This window comes from Oncorhynchus clarkii, chromosome 25 (genome assembly GCF_045791955.1).
Source record: "Oncorhynchus clarkii lewisi isolate Uvic-CL-2024 chromosome 25, UVic_Ocla_1.0, whole genome shotgun sequence".
NCBI classification, from domain to species: domain Eukaryota; kingdom Metazoa; phylum Chordata; class Actinopteri; order Salmoniformes; family Salmonidae; genus Oncorhynchus; species Oncorhynchus clarkii.
The window spans coordinates 34,328,114-34,343,891 of record NC_092171.1 but is presented as its reverse complement, the minus strand read 5'-3'; the positions used below and the strand labels follow the sequence as shown (position 1 = coordinate 34,343,891).

Genomic DNA, 15,778 nt, shown 5'->3' with positions numbered 1-15,778 from the left:
GTTCATACAGGGTGACATGAACATATTTCATTCATACAGGGTGACATGAACATATTTCATTCAGACAGGGTGACATGAACATATTTCATTCATACAGGGTGACATGAACATATTTAATTCATACAGGGTGATATGAACATCTTTAATTCATACAGGGTGATATGAACATCTTTATTTCATACAGGGTGATATGAACATCTTTATTTCATACAGGGTGATATGAACATCTTTATTTCATACAGGGTGATATGAACATCTTTAATTCATACAGGGTGATATGAACATCTTTAATTCTGACAGGGTGAACATATTGATATGATATGAACATATTTCATTCATACAGGGTGATATTTGTAGATCATGTTCTCTAGAAGTATGCCTCACGTAACTGACCCAGTGCCCTACAGTCTACACTGTGAGATGAGCCAAGCGAGACTACCCTACTTTTAACACAATCCGTTACACTGTCCCTGTATCTCTCCCTAACTCTGTCTCGATATTGTCCCTCTCTCTTGTCCTTCCCTCTCTCTACCTGTCCCTTTCTCTTTCCCTGTCTTTGTCTCTGTTCCTGTCTCTATAACCCAACCCTCCCCTTGTCTCTGTTCCTGTCTCTATAACCCAACCCTCCCCTTGTCTCTGTTCCTGTCTCTATAACCCAACCCTCCCCTTGTCTCTGTTCCTGTCTCTATAACCCAACCCTCCCCTTGTCTCTGTTCCTGTCTCTATAACCCAACCCTCCCCTTGTCTCTGTTCCTGTCTCTATAACCCAACCCTCCCCTTGTCTCTGTTCCTGTCTCTATAACCCAACCCTCCCCTTGTCTCTGTTCCTGTCTCTATAACCCAACCCTCCCCTTGTCTCTGTTCGTCCCTCTCTAGCCCAGAACTCTCAGATGTCCAGTAGTTGTCAGAGCATCAACAGTGTGGCCAGTCACACCAGCTGTCTGTCTGGTGGTGGTGGTGGAGGAGGGAGAAGACACTGCTTCATCCCCTACAGGGACTCAGTCCTCACCTGGCTCCTCAAAGACAGCCTGGGAGGAAACGCTAAGACCATCATGATCGCCAGTGAGTTGTAGTCTCTTCCTACAACTGCCTTGTGGAACACTGCCACTGAGTCTGGCAAGCGAGACTATCCAGTCACAAACATTGGCTAAACACATTTAAGTAAACTAGTGGGACTAGAGGGAAGTACTTGATCAAATCAAAGTTTATTTGTCACGTGCGCCGAATACAACAGGTGTTCTTTACCTTACAGTGAAATGCTTATTTGATGTAATAGTGCCAATGTTTGTTGGACTTTGGAATTATAAGATGGACATTGTCTTTTTTTCCAGACCAATAGTAGTTGTTGATATAGTCACAGAGGTTGTCATGGCTGTAGTGTTATTGTTACAGTATTGAGTCACAGAGGTTGTCATGGCTGTAGTGTTATTGTTACAGTATTGAGTCACAGAGGTTGTCATGGCTGTAGTGTTATTGTTACAGTATTGAGTCACAGAGGTTGTCATGGCTGTAGTGTTATTGTTACAGTATTGAGTCACAGAGGTTGTCATGGCTGTAGTGTTATTGTTACAGTATTGAGTCACAGAGGTTGTCATGGCTGTAGTGTTATTGTTAGAGTGGTAAATGTGATTCCCTGTCTGTTGCAGCTGTGTCCCCATCCAGTAGCAGCTACAATGAGACTCTCAGCACCCTGCGCTACGCTGCTCACGCTAGGAACATCGTCAACAAGCCCAGGGTCAATGAGGTAAGGCTTCTGGAGATGTTGTTCTGTATTTGTGGGGCCATTGCCTTGTCATGTCATCCACTGCCTTTTATTACTGTGAGGTCTGAATTTGTTCAGTTGGGGACACCGTAGAGAAACGTTTCCAGATGAAAAGGGATGTCTTTCTACAGGATGCCAGTGTGAGGCTGATCCGAGAGCTACGTGAGGAGATAGACAGGCTGAAGAGAACGCTTCTCAGCTTCCAGGTGGTACTTATCGTCCTGGATTATTATTAGGAATGGAATCATCTGAGATCACCTGGTTTTGATTTCAGATTATTAGTGCTAACTGCCTTCATGTTATTTGTCTTTGCTAAATTGACCAAAATGTGTTATTTCTCCTTTAATTCCATCGTAGCAACTGAATCCTAGCCCTTCTCTGAGTGATCAGAGAGACGGGAGTCTGTCTGACATCGTGTTGCAGAACGAACTAAAGGTAGAGTAACGATCCATTAGATATCTACTTGACGCTGCTCCAGAATTGTATTCTCCACTTGTACTTATTTTATCCTTTCCTGACATCACTACTCTCCACTATACCTGAACCTACTGTCTCCAGCTGAAAGGACTTTACATGTATTTTCTATTCAATCAATCAATCCTCTTCCATCCTCCAGGTGGATGAGCTGACGAAGGACTGGTCAGAGAGCTGGCGGGACAAGAACTGTTGGAACAGTACAGTGTGGATATCAACAGAGACCGGGGTGAGTTCCTCGTCCACTCCCTGTTACCACATCTCATTACCCTGGACCGGGACGTACTCAGCACCGGGGTCACCTTCTATCACCTCAGGGTATATATAATACACACTTTAGGATACTAATACATACTTCCTCATCCACTTCCTGTTACCTTCTATCACCTCAGGGTATATACAATACACACTTTAGGATACTAATACATACTTCCTCATCCACTTCCTGTTACCTTCTATCACCTTAGGGTATGAGCACACACACATGAATACACAGACCACAATCATACACACACACGCACACGCACGCACACGCACACGCACACACACACACACACACACACACACACACACACACACACACACACACACACAACCACGGAACCATTGACATTCTTCTATACTACCTCTGTATATTCTGTTCTTGACTTTCTCTGACTAAAATGTCTCTCTTTTGGTCTTACATTCTGTTCTTCCTTCTTTCTGTTCTGCTCGCTGTACCAGATGCATCTCACTCCATCCTCTCTCATGTTTCTCCCTCGTTCCTGGTGTTTTCACTTCTCTAATGGCTGAATGTGATTGGATAAGAGGCATTCCGTTGTGAGGCGCTCAGGGGACGTAGCTACGACTGTCCTGATTCTGACAGCGGCTAGAATGTCTTTAGGCCTGGCGATTATACCACTGTATTTAAAGAGCGGAAACCACCTGGGAATCCATAGTGTTCCTGTAGTTACATAATATAGCCTTTTTTCCCACAAGATAGCATTTGATAAACAAATACTTGTTTTGCTGACAGGTAGCCTAAGTGTAGGGGTCAGAGTTTAAATGTAATTTAGCAGACACTCTTATCCATAGCAACTTACAGGAGCAGTTATGTGCTTTTCTCAAGACACATCGATAGATTTTTCACGTAGTCAGCGTTGGGATTTGAACCAGCAATCTTCCAGTTGCTGGCCCAACGTTCTTAACCGCTAGGCTACCTGTGGAAGTCATATTTTGACATAGTAGAACACTGTGTGTTAGTCATTTTATCTCAACCCAACTATTTCAACCCAACTGTGCGTTTGTTGATTTTTTTCCCTCTCAACAATCCACTGTTTCAATTCTCTGTCATTCTAAACTCTTGGCTGCCCTCTGTCTGTTGTAGGAGAGGGTAACAAGGATTGGACCTCAGGACAAACTGGTTGAATCACAAATAGGTAGGCAGATGTCATATAGAATTGCAACTTCAAATGTGTGTTTTATTTTTGAGTCATTGTGGTATGTCTCTCCTCTCCAGACCTCCAGGGCGGCACCACCTGTGAGATAGAGAACCAGTCTGGGGTTGTGACCCTGAGGCCGCTGCCAGGGACTGTCTGCATGATCAAAGACAGGGAGGTGACGGAGCCCTGCAGACTGGCACAAGGTAGGCCCTCACCTGGTTCTCACACGCGTTTTAATCCCTGGTTAAAGAGTTTCTTTCTCGTTACACTTCAGTTGACAGGGACAATTCAGTTAATGGCTTCAAATCAAATCAAATTTTATTTGTCACATACACATGGTTAGCAGATGTTAATGCGAGTGTAGCGAAATGCTTGTGCTTCTAGTTCCGACAATGCAGTAATAACAAGTAATCTAACTAACAATTCCAAAACTACTGTCTTGTACACAGTGTAAGGGGATAAAGAATATGTACATAAGGATATATGAATGAGTGATGGTACAGAGCAGCATAGGCAAGATACAGTAGATGGTATCGAGTACAGTATGTACAAATGAGATGAGTATGTAAACAAAGTGGCATAGTTTAAAGTGGCTAGTGATACATGTATTACATAAGGATACAGTCGATGATATAGAGTACAGTATATTCGTATGCATATGAGATGAATAATGTAGGGTAAGTGACATTATATAAGGTAGCATTGTTTAAAGTGGCTAGTGATATATTTACATCATTTCCCATCAATTCCCATTATTAAAGTGGCTGGAGTTGAGTCAGTGTCAGTGTGTTGGCAGCAGCCACTCAGTGTTAGTGGTGGCTGTTTAACAGTCTGATGGCCTTGAGATAGAAGCTGTTTTTCAGTTTCTCGGTCCCAGCTTTGATGCACCTGTACTGACCTCGCCTTCTGGATGATAGCGGGGTGAACAGGCAGTGGCTCGGGCGGTTGATGTCCTTGATGATCTTTATGGCCTTCCTGTGACATTGGGTGGTGTAGGTGTCCTGGAGGGCAGGTAGTTTGCCCCCGGTGATGCGTTGTGCAGACCTCACTACCCTCTGGAGAGCCTTACGGTTGAGGGCGGTGCAGTTGCCATACCAGGCGGTGATACAGCCTGCCAGGATGCTCTCGATTGTGCATCTGTAGAAGTTTGTGAGTGCTTTTGGTGACAAGCCGAATTTCTTCAGCCTCCTGAGGTTGAAGAGGCGCTGCTGCGCCTTCTTCGCGATGCTGTCTGTGTGAGTGGACCAATTCAGTTTGTCTGTGATGTGTATGCCGAGGAACTTAAAACTTGCTACCCTCTCCACTACTGTTCCATCGATGTGGATAGGGGGGTGTTCCCTCTGCTGTTTCCTGAAGTCCACAATCATCTCCTTAGTTTTGTTGACGTTGAGTGTGAGGTTATTTTCCTGACACCACACTCCGAGGGCCCTCACTTCCTCCCTGTAGGCCGTCTCGTCGTTGTTGGTAATCAAGCCTACCACTGTTGTGTCGTCCGCAAAATTGATGATTGAGTTGGAGGCGTGCGTGGCCACGCAGTCGTGGGTGAACAGGGAGTACAGGAGAGGGCTCAGAACGCACCCTTGTGGGGCCCCAGTGTTGAGGATCAGCGGGGAGGAGATGTTGTTGCCTACCCTCACCACCTGGGGGCGGCCCGTCAGGATGTCCAGTACCCAGTTGCACAGGGCGGGGTCGAGACCCAGGGTCTCGAGCTTGATGACGAGCTTGGAGGGTACTATGGTGTTGAATGCCGAGCTGTAGTCGATGAACAGCATTCGCAATACGAAACATCTCCCAGTCCACGTGATGGAAGCAGTCTTGGAGTGTGGAGTCAGCTTGGTCGGACCAGCGTTGGACAGACCTCAGCGTGGGAGCCTCTTGTTTTAGTTTCTGTCTGTAGGCAGGGATCAACAAAATGGAGTCGTGGTCAGCTTTTCCGAAAGGGGGGCGGGGCAGGGCCTTATATGCGTCGCGGAAGTTAGAGTAACAATGATCCAAGGTCTTTCCACCCCTGGTTGCGCAATCGATATGCTGATAAAATTTAGGGAGTCTTGTTTTCAGATTAGCCTTGTTAAAATCCCCAGCTACAATGAATGCAGCCTCCGGATAAATCGTTTCCAGTTTGCAGAGAGTTAAATAAAGTTAGTTCAGAGCCATCGATGTGTCTGCTTGGGGGGGGGGGGATATATACGGCTGTGATTATAATCGAAGAGAATTCTCTTGGTAGATAATGCGGTCTACATTTGATTGTGAGGAATTCTAAATCAGGTGAACAGAAGGATTTGAGTTCCTGTATGTTTCTTTCATCACACCATGTCACGTTGGCCATGAGGCATACGCCCCCGCCCCTCTTCTTACCAGAAAGATGTTTGTTTCTGTCAGCGCGATGCGTGGAGAAACCCGTTGGCTGCACCGCTTCGGATAGAGTCTCTCCAGTGAGCCATGTTTCAGTGAAGCAAAGGACGTTACAGTCTCTGATGTCCCTCTGGAATGCTACCCTTGCTCGGATTTCATCAACCTTGTTGTCAAGAGACTGGACATTGGCAAGAAGAATGCTAGGGAGTGGTGCACAGTGTGCCCGTCTCCGGAGTCTGACCAGAAGACCGCCTCGTTTCCCTCTCTTTCGGAGTCGTTTTTTTGGGTCGCTGCATAGGATCCACTCCGTTGTCCTGTTTGTAAGGCAGAACACAGGATCCGCGTCGCGAAAAACATATTCTTGGTCGTACTGATGGTGAGTTGACGCTGATCTTATATTCAGTAGTTCTTCTCGACTGTATGTAATGAAACCTAAGATGACCTGGGGTACTAATGTAAGAAATCACACGTAAAAAAACAAAAAACTGCATAGTTTCCTAGGAACGCGAAGCGAGGCGGCCATCTCTGTCGGCGCCGGAAGCCATTACAGTACACAAAGGAGCATTTAGACTAGCGCTTTGGGCCTCAACAACCACGCACGTTTTTCAGTTTGTATCTCTCTCTCTCTTCAGGGACCTTGATCACACTTGGAGGTGTCCACAAGTTCCGTTTCAACCACCCAGCAGAGGCTGAGGTCATGAGAGAACGGAGACAGGTGGGTGCTACTGACCAGTAATGTGATTGTGAAGAAGCTCCTGATTTTGGGGGGATTGATTGGTAACTCATATTATCCGCTTGACAGGCCAGTGAAGGTGCACTGAACTGCAGCTACAATGATTTTCAAGCCTTGACCTCTGATTCCAGGTAAACACACACAATGAATGTAAACTCACCACCAACCACTGACAATCACAGGTCAGGAGCATCTTTGAATTCTGCTCACTACACATGTGCTAAAAAGATTCTGCTGAGTAAAGCCCCATTGGCCAAACCCTCCCCTAAACCGGACGACGCTGAGCCAGTTGTTTCTGCTGAGCTCCCATAGTAGACCCATTGCATACATATTTGATATCTAGTCTTTGTAGTACAACCTACTGATGGTGGAGGTGCAAGGAATAAAATGGTGAATGCTTCATGCATGTTGTTTATTTATATGAGAGAGAGAGAGGGAGGGAGGGAGGGAGGGAGGGAGGGAGAGAGAGAGAGAGAGAGAGAGAGAGAGAGAGAGAGAGAGAGAGAGAGAGAGAGAGAGAGAGAGAGAGAGAGAGAGAGAGAGAGAGAGAGAGAGAGAGAGAGAGAGAGAGAGAGAGAGAGAGAGAGAGAGAGAGAGAGAGAGAGAGAGAGAGAGAGAGAGAGAGAGAGAGAGAGAGAGAGAGAGAGCTTACTTCAGTGTCTACTACCTCTTAGTTATAGAAAGATATGTTTTGGTTTGCTCAGCTCAAATGTTTGTAGATCAAAAGGCAAATACTGGAAGAAAGGGGATAAAACACACTCACTGAAATATTCTTTCAGCTTAAATGTAAAAATGTTTTGCCGCAGAGGTCAAAATGAACAGATGCGTTGCGGCGGCAGACTCCGGCAGCGTTTGGAAAGCTTCAAAGGAAGAATAATATACAAAAAAACGGCGCCCGTTGCTCACAGGAGTTCTTCATTAAAGCCTCTAGGGATCTGTGTTTGTAAGACATAGATATAAAATGGCCCTCTGTGTAACAGCAACTTTTCTCTATCACCTTCTCTCTTAAATGGCTGTACGACTTCTAAACCAAGAAACCTCAGTTCACACACATCATGTCTGACCGCATTGAAGTGTCTGGCTACAGGGGACTTCTCATCACCTGGTCTGACTACAGGGGACTTCTCATCACCTGGTCTGACTACAGGGGACTTCTCATCACCTGGTCTGACTACAGGGGACTTCTCATCACCTGGTCTGGCTACAGGGGACTACTCATCACCTGTTCTGATGTTGCTCTTGTGTTCTGTAATAATATTACCTTCAATTGTCTCTGACACTTTCCAACATAATAGCCACATAGACACTTCAGTAAATAGACCACAAATGTTCATTTTAAAGGAAATTCTACCCCATTTCTTTCCTGTATGAGGGTGAGGAAAGACATTTCCCTTGATTATTGCATCACAGTTCACACAATTATGACATGGAAAATTGCTTGAGGGGAGGGTAGATAGACAATTCTGATGGGGGTACATATTAATCTGAGCTTACCAGGCAGTCCCTTAGGTTTCTGGCACGTTTAAAAGTGAATTGAGGGATATTCTGAAAAGCCCCGCCCACAGAGGGCTCCCATACACGGAACATGCCAATGCTTTTTAATGGAGGATTTATCAGCCTGAGAGGGAGGGAAATACGTAGAAGACAGACGATCAGCCTGATCATTAGGGGGGGCAGGTTTAGGAGTCAATAAGCTATCCCGTGTAACATTACGTACTTTACAAACACACTTATCCAACAACTTCTTATCATAACCCTTGGAGGCAAACCAATCGTGGTGGCATGTTTTTCAGCAATACATATTCTTCTGACCCTCAGCAGCTGGCTGTAAGGTAGACTATTATCTAAGAGTGTCACGTTCTGACCTTAGTTCCTTTGTTATGTCTTTGTTTTAGTATGGTCAGGGCGTGAGTTGGGTGGGTTGTCTATGTTAGTTTTTCTATAATTTGGGATTTCTGTGTTGGGCCTAGTATGGTTCTCAATCAGAGGCAGCTGTCAATCGTTGTCCCTGATTGAGAATCATACTTAGGTAGCCTGGTTTCACTTTTGAGTTGTGGGTGTTTGTCTTCTGTGTCAGTGTTTGTTACCACACGGGACTGTTTCATTTATTCACGTTTATTGTTTTGTTCCAGTGTTCTGTTGTGTTTGATTAAACATTATGGACACTTACCACGCTGCGCATTGGTCCTCCGATCCTTCTCGCTACTCTTCCTCTGAAGAGGAGGACGAAAACCTTTACAAAGAGTAGACGGATGGTAACTTGAATAATGCAGGAGATTGTTTATATTCGTCTTCTGGCGATACAGTGGTCTGAAGTCCATTGTCTTTGCTAACCAGTACACCCAAAGAAGAAACAGTTTCCTCATTGGATTCCAGAGTGAATTTCATAGTAGGCAACCTGAAATGAATGTACAGTCTGAACTCTTTCAGTTCCTCATATGTCCCACTCCAAATTATAAAAAAACATTAATGTTGCGGAACCAACATTTCAAAAGGGGGAAAAATGTATTAACATTATAAACCAATCGTCAAACTTCCCCATAAATAAATGTGCGTAATTCGGTGGGAATGGGGACCACCCCATCGCAGTGCCCTGTGACTGGATGTAGAAAACATTCTCAAAGCCATTTTTGGTTAACAACACTTGAGCCACGTAAAAAGTCAGCGGGAGGCCCATGTTCATCTCTCTTGTCTACCTCAAAGTATAATTGTGTATAACTGTGTCATATATGTGTGAAATATTATTTGTGTATCTGTATGTGAACAGGGCTGGAGGAGAGGCAGTCCAGGGGCAGACGGGTGACCGTGAGGCTGAGGGTAAGGAGCCCCCCCAGGCAGCAGTGTGTTGAGGACCAGCTGCGGTGCGTGGAGGATCAGAGGGGGTATGTGGAGTGTCTCCGCCAAGAAATCCAGACTGAACAGAGACGAGCTGAGAGAGATCTAGAGAGAGAACAGGCCCATCTGAGACGACACATTGACAGTGAGTACACCTCTACTTAAATACAGGCTACAGTGCTAAATACATAGGATATACTTTGAGAGAATAGCTTAAATATTTATTTATTATATGTGTCTCTGTACAATTAAGTTATACAAGGAAATGATCACTTTTTGTATGTGCATGTTAAATATGCTCTGTTTTATCTGCCTTCAGTCCAGCAGTGGATCTTACAAGAGAAGCAGCGTCTGGCAGCTATAGCCTTAGAGGAAAGAGGAACTCAGGAGTTTAGTGTACAGACTGATCCTTTACAGACTGATTCTATACAGACTGATCCTTTACAGACTGATCCTTTACAGACTGATCCTTTACAGGCTGATCCTATACAGACTGATCCTATACAGACTGATCCTTTACAGACTGATCCTTTACAGACTGATCCTTTACAGACTGATTCTATACAGACTGATCCTTTACAGACTGATCCTTTACAGACTGATCCTTTACAGACTGATCCTATACAGACTGATCCTTTACAGACTGATCCTATACAGGCTGATCCTTTACAGACTGATCCTTTACAGACTCATTCTTTACAGACTGATCCTTTACAGACTGATCCTATACAGGCTGATCCTTTACAGACCGATCCTTTACAGACTGATCCTTTACAGACTGATCCTTTACAGACTGATCCTTTACAGACTGATCCTATACAGGCTGATCCTTTACAGACTGATCCTTTACAGACTCATTCTATACAGACTGATCCTTTACAGACTGATCCTATACAGGCTGATCCTTTACAGACCGATCCTTTACAGACCGATTCTATACAGACTGATCCTTTACAGACTGATCCTATACAGACTGATCCTTTACAGACTCATTCTATACAGACGGATCCTTTACAGACTGATCCTATACAGGCTGATCCTTTACAGACCGATCCTTTACAGACCGATTCTATACAGACTGATCCTTTACAGACTGATCCTATACAGACTGATCCTTTACAGACTGATCCTATACAGGCTGATCCTTTACAGACTGATCCTTTACAGACTGATTCTATACAGACTGATCCTTTACAGACTGATCCTATACAGACTGATCCTTTACAGACTGATCCTATACAGGCTGATCCTTTACAGACTGATCCTATACAGGCTGATCCTTTACAGACCAATCCTTTACAGACTGATTCTATACAGACTGATCCTTTACAGACTGATCCTATACAGACTGATCCTTTACAGACTGATCCTATTCAGACTGATCCTTTACAGACTGATCCTTTACAGACTGATCCTTTACAGACTGATCCTATACAGACTGATCGTATACAAACTGATCCTGCACCAGCTGATCCTATACCAGCTGATCTTATACCAGCTGATCTTATACCAGCTGATCCTATACCAACTGATCCTATACCAGCTCCCATCCTAGACAGCCTGCTAACTGAAGATTCGGAAGGTTCTGATGAAGAGAGTGATCAAAGAGTTGCTCCACCCTCTAAAGTGGTTCTATACAGGAAGAAGGTGGTTCAGGAGGAGTTGTCAAGACATCATACCCTGCGGCGCGCCGAGAGCCATGTTCGACACAAAAGGCTGCACTACCAGCTGGAGAGGATCGCTCGCAAGAGCCATCTACTGGACGCTAAGAGGGAACTGCAGAGGCTAGAGAAGGCCCTGCCACCTGGACTAGAGAGCCCTGTGTCTCCTGGCCTGGGGTCCCCCTCAAGGTCAAGAGGAAATCAACCTGTTTTGCGCAGGCATTCTGTCTCATCAGACCTGCTGTCCCGCTTATACCCCCAACACACCCCAATCTTCAGGTCAGCACAAGTAGGCTAGTCTCCCACATAGATATTTATTCAAGCTAATATTTATGTTGTAAATGATAATGTCCTTATCCCTTGTTTTGTTTTGTTTTCCCCAACAGCCACTTCCTGAAGAGAAACAGGCTATCTGAACTGACATTTGGATCCATCTGTTCCAGACAATGGGTGTCTGATGAATGTCTTCCACGCGAGAGGACAAGGAGTCGCTCCAACACATTCTCCTCAGGAACACAACACAGTAGTCAGGTGCATGGGTACAGGAGTAGAGCAAGTTCCTCAGAGAACATCAAGCCGCCTGTGAAGGAGGAGGCTCTAGTTCAGCCGCCATGCCATGAAAGACCAGAGAGGAAACCACTGCTTCCAAAACATGGACTTGAATTTACATTCAAGAACAATCAGAACCCATCACCATCACCAAATGGAGCGACCCTACAGTCAAGCAGTAATGTCATCATAAAGGGACCAACAGTTACAGTAAGCGAATCTATCAGTCAGACTCAGCGGGCTCCATGTCAGGGAGTGAAGAGCCTTCCCTGTGGTAGTAGCAAAGGCTTGGAAACGATCCAGAAGGTCTTATCACGCTCAGTCAGCCCTGGGATAAAGACACCGTTAGCCAGGGTGTTTAGAAAACCACCATCAGGGTTGAGTATTGGAGGCAGAGGGACCACGCCTAGTGGTAAAACAGCAAGCCGATTTCACTGGAAACTAAAGCGAGGCGTAGAAGGCGTCAAGATGAGCAGGACGAAATGCACGATGAAAACAACTGTCTCATGTGAGGACCTTGATCAGAAGAATCCTTCACATGATTGTGGGTGGAGACAAAGACAGTGGCATAGTGCAGAGACTCTGATGAACCAGACTAGCACCCTAAGGTGGGTGGAGAGACCGCAGGGACTGGGACTGGCAGGATCGGAGAAGTATGACGGTGAGGAAGAAGAAAAGGGGGAAGAGGAGGGTGACCAATCCTCAGACTGTGACAGCTTGTTCTCTGTGGACTCCCTGTCCTCAGTCTACGCTATAGCCCTGGCAGAGCAGCTGAAGCAGGAGAAGGCTATCCAGAGCGAAGGAGAGAGTGAAGACAGTCAGATGTCGAAGGACTCACTGGCTATGGAGAGCAGAGGGAAGCATATTGCAGCAAGGCCTGCACAGAGACGGACTGTGGTAGTACCCAGTCACTCTGTGGTGAGGGGTTGTCTCAATCCCTTGATTGGAAAAACTATAAACATGGCGTCGGAGATTCAGCCAACTGAAGAGGGAAGAGAAGACATTGGGAAACCTAATGAAATGCCAGCAGAGGCTTCCTGGAGCCATCATGGCGGTCCTAAAACCCGAGTCAATAAAGCAACCGGCGCAACAAGAACCCAGGTGTAGGGACCCTGTATCAAAGCTGAGTGAAGAGCTTGGGCATGTCCACACCATGTTGACCAGCAGCCCTTGCTCTCTGAGCAGCTGTAGTGTGGGGGAATCAGAGAGTTTGCTAGTGCTTACAGATGCATGGTCCTACACTGATGCAGCAGATAGTCCTAGGATCCTTAGGGACTCTGCCGTGTTGAGGAGGAGGATGGTATTTAGTCATGGTGCGTTGGACAGCAACAGTAGTCCCAGCCCCATCAGTGTGGATCTGTCTGACTGTCAGTGTGGATTTAGATCCACTGGATCCTATAGCTCTGAATCTACCGACAGCACAGAGGGCGAACATGTTCCAGTAGAGGAACAAAGACTTGGGGTTTCAACTGATTCTTTGAATTTCCCTGATTCTCAGCTTCTCCAAATGTCACCGCTATGTTTGATGATGCCATTGAATCACGAGGCGGTGTGTTGTAAGGGCTATTTTGAACGTCAGTTAGTCAGTTCAGAAGGTTTTCTGAAGGGATCTATTAATGATCCAGGTTTACACCAAAATCAAAGTAGAGATGCCTCAGCAGAGCTTCCTTCACATAGATCTGCATGTGCTCCAACCATTGACTATAAGATTCAATGCACCCCATCAACATCAACATTGGAGGCTGACATTTTTCATGGGCCTCCGATGCAGCAGGTCACATTATCTTCAGAAGTGATGTTTGTGGGAGTAGCAGACCTAACAAACTACACCGATACTAGTTTGTCTACCTACAGTCATCTGTCAAAAGCCAGTCTGTTAACTTACCCTAAAACTGAAGGTGAGATGTTGAATGAGACACCTGCCATCAAAAGTGCCCCAAATAATTATTCTGGAGATAATGAACTATGCAATTTAGATGGAGACATGGAAGAAGTCAGAGAAGAGGAGTTTTGCGAAGCAAGCAATACCAAAGACATATCACTTGAAAGTGAGTTTGAAATTCTGCAAAAGCTTGAAACCAAAGTCACTGAGCAGGACTGTGTGTTGCCAGAGCAGGACTGTGTGTTGCCAGAGCAGGACTGTGTGCTGCCAGAGAAGGACTGTGTGTTGCCAGAGAAGGACTGTGTGTTGCCAGAGCAGGACTGTGTGTTGCCAGAGCAGGACTGTGTGTTGCCAGAGCAGGAGTTTTTCAAAGTGTCTTGTAAAAATTCCATAAAGAAGAAGAAAGGCCTGCAGGACAGTTTCATTGGCAGCTTGAAAATTCCAAAGAGGAGCAACGGAGGGGACTTCGTAGTGTTGTCTACTGTAACAGTCAAGAACAGCCAGGAAGTTATTTCACCAGATGACAACAATAACACCAGTGAATTTAAAGATAAACAAACTTCCTCTGCAGTTGATTCATTTAAACTAAATCTGAGCTGCAATGAAGGTCACTTCCAACGAGATACCTTGGCTTTAGTAGCAATGTCAGTGTCTGTGCACATATCCCATGAAAATCTCTCTCCATGTGGCCATAAAACCATTGACACAGGTGGCCATAAAGAGTCTCCTTTTGGAGAGAAGGCCGTTATTGAAAAGAGAAGAGAAGTAGAACAAGTTGAAGAAAGAGAATTTCAAGTGCGGGGTGAAAAGCTAAACTCAGAAAGCAAGAGAAGAGAAGTAGAGAATGTTAGATTGGGACATCACCATGGCGATAGTAACTGTAGTACATCAGACCACCGAATCTCAGAGGTGATGAAGGAGGATATGAGGATGTCATTTATAGATGGGGGTGGAGACAACAGTAACAGTGAACTGGACAGTCAAAGTAGTCAAATCCTTAATGCCTTGCCAACAAGTAATCCTAACAAATGCGATTCACCAAAAGGTCTACAAGCAGTGAAGGATCATCAAATAGCTGATGATCCACTGGTAATCATTAAGCCAGGCTCTTGTTCAACATCAGAAAAGTCTTGTATCGATTCTGAGATTCTAAAAATGGACAACACGACAGACATGGAAAACGTGAGCCACGGAAAGGTTCTTAGACTCTCTACTTCCATCAAATTAAATTCTATGAATCAACTAAGTTTGATAAGTAAAGAGAATGATCCAGACCATAGGACAAAGATCTCCTCGGAGTCCCAGTTAAGTAAAAGCTTTGAAGAGAACATGAGAGAAGTGCAACTGAAAAATGGAATAACTGATGTTGATGCAAGGGAATACAAGGGTCAGGATGCTTCTGGCTGTTCTGTCATTACACCGAATACAAGTGTCAATTCTGGTGCAGCATCTTTAACCGTTAAAAGCCATGAGATCCAATTAAGTCTGGCATTGAACAACCGAGGGAAACCCGAATACATCAACAAGCCTGTACTGCTGCCAATGAGATGTTCTTCAATGTCTACTTCCACTTCCACTGCACCCAAAGAATTCTTACTTTCTCCAGGGAAAGTGTTTGAAAGGGATGTCCCTTTTTCGCATATGGAGAACATAAAGAAACAAACAGGTCCTGAGAAGTATCATCCTCATCGTGCTTGTCTTAGTAATAACGATAAACAAACTGTCAGCCGGGCCGCTTCACCTGAGCAAAACCTGAAATCTAGTGCTCTACAACCTCTCCAGAACTGCCCAGGAACAGTGTCCTCAGTGACTACGCCACCCAATATGGCCTTTGCACATGCAAGGGACCTCATAATGGATTCAGAATATGAGGTTCAAGGCGAAAGCAAGAACCAATGCAAATTGACCTCAACGGGTGCAAGTGGACAACTTTACTTAAATGATTGTCATCGGCATGCAGCTGTAGATTCACTCTCTGATAAAATCGGGACTCAATGTACACCAGAAAACATTGAGAAGCACCACCACAGTCAACCACTCTCAAATCATTTCTGTGAATCACAGAAGCTACAGGAGAAAGGCAGAAAAAATCACATTGAGGTCAGAAAT

General features: G+C 45.1%; 1 protein-coding gene across 1 annotated transcript in view; it reads left to right on the top strand.

Annotated features, from left to right (window-relative positions):
* LOC139383625 (uncharacterized) overlaps positions 1-15,778 on the top strand; it is a 48,786-nt gene that overhangs the window by 23,957 nt on the left and 9,051 nt on the right. Inside the window, 16 exon segments of the mRNA XM_071128174.1 lie at positions 877-1,062; positions 1,647-1,744; positions 1,894-1,971; positions 2,120-2,197; positions 2,379-2,421; positions 2,424-2,554; positions 3,603-3,654; positions 3,735-3,860; positions 6,642-6,724; positions 8,638-8,641; positions 9,510-9,722; positions 9,897-9,984; positions 11,137-11,517; positions 11,625-11,764; positions 12,533-12,705; positions 13,859-14,152. Coding sequence (XP_070984275.1) covers positions 877-1,062; positions 1,647-1,744; positions 1,894-1,971; positions 2,120-2,197; positions 2,379-2,421; positions 2,424-2,554; positions 3,603-3,654; positions 3,735-3,860; positions 6,642-6,724; positions 8,638-8,641; positions 9,510-9,722; positions 9,897-9,984; positions 11,137-11,517; positions 11,625-11,764; positions 12,533-12,705; positions 13,859-14,152 — 2,168 coding nt within the window.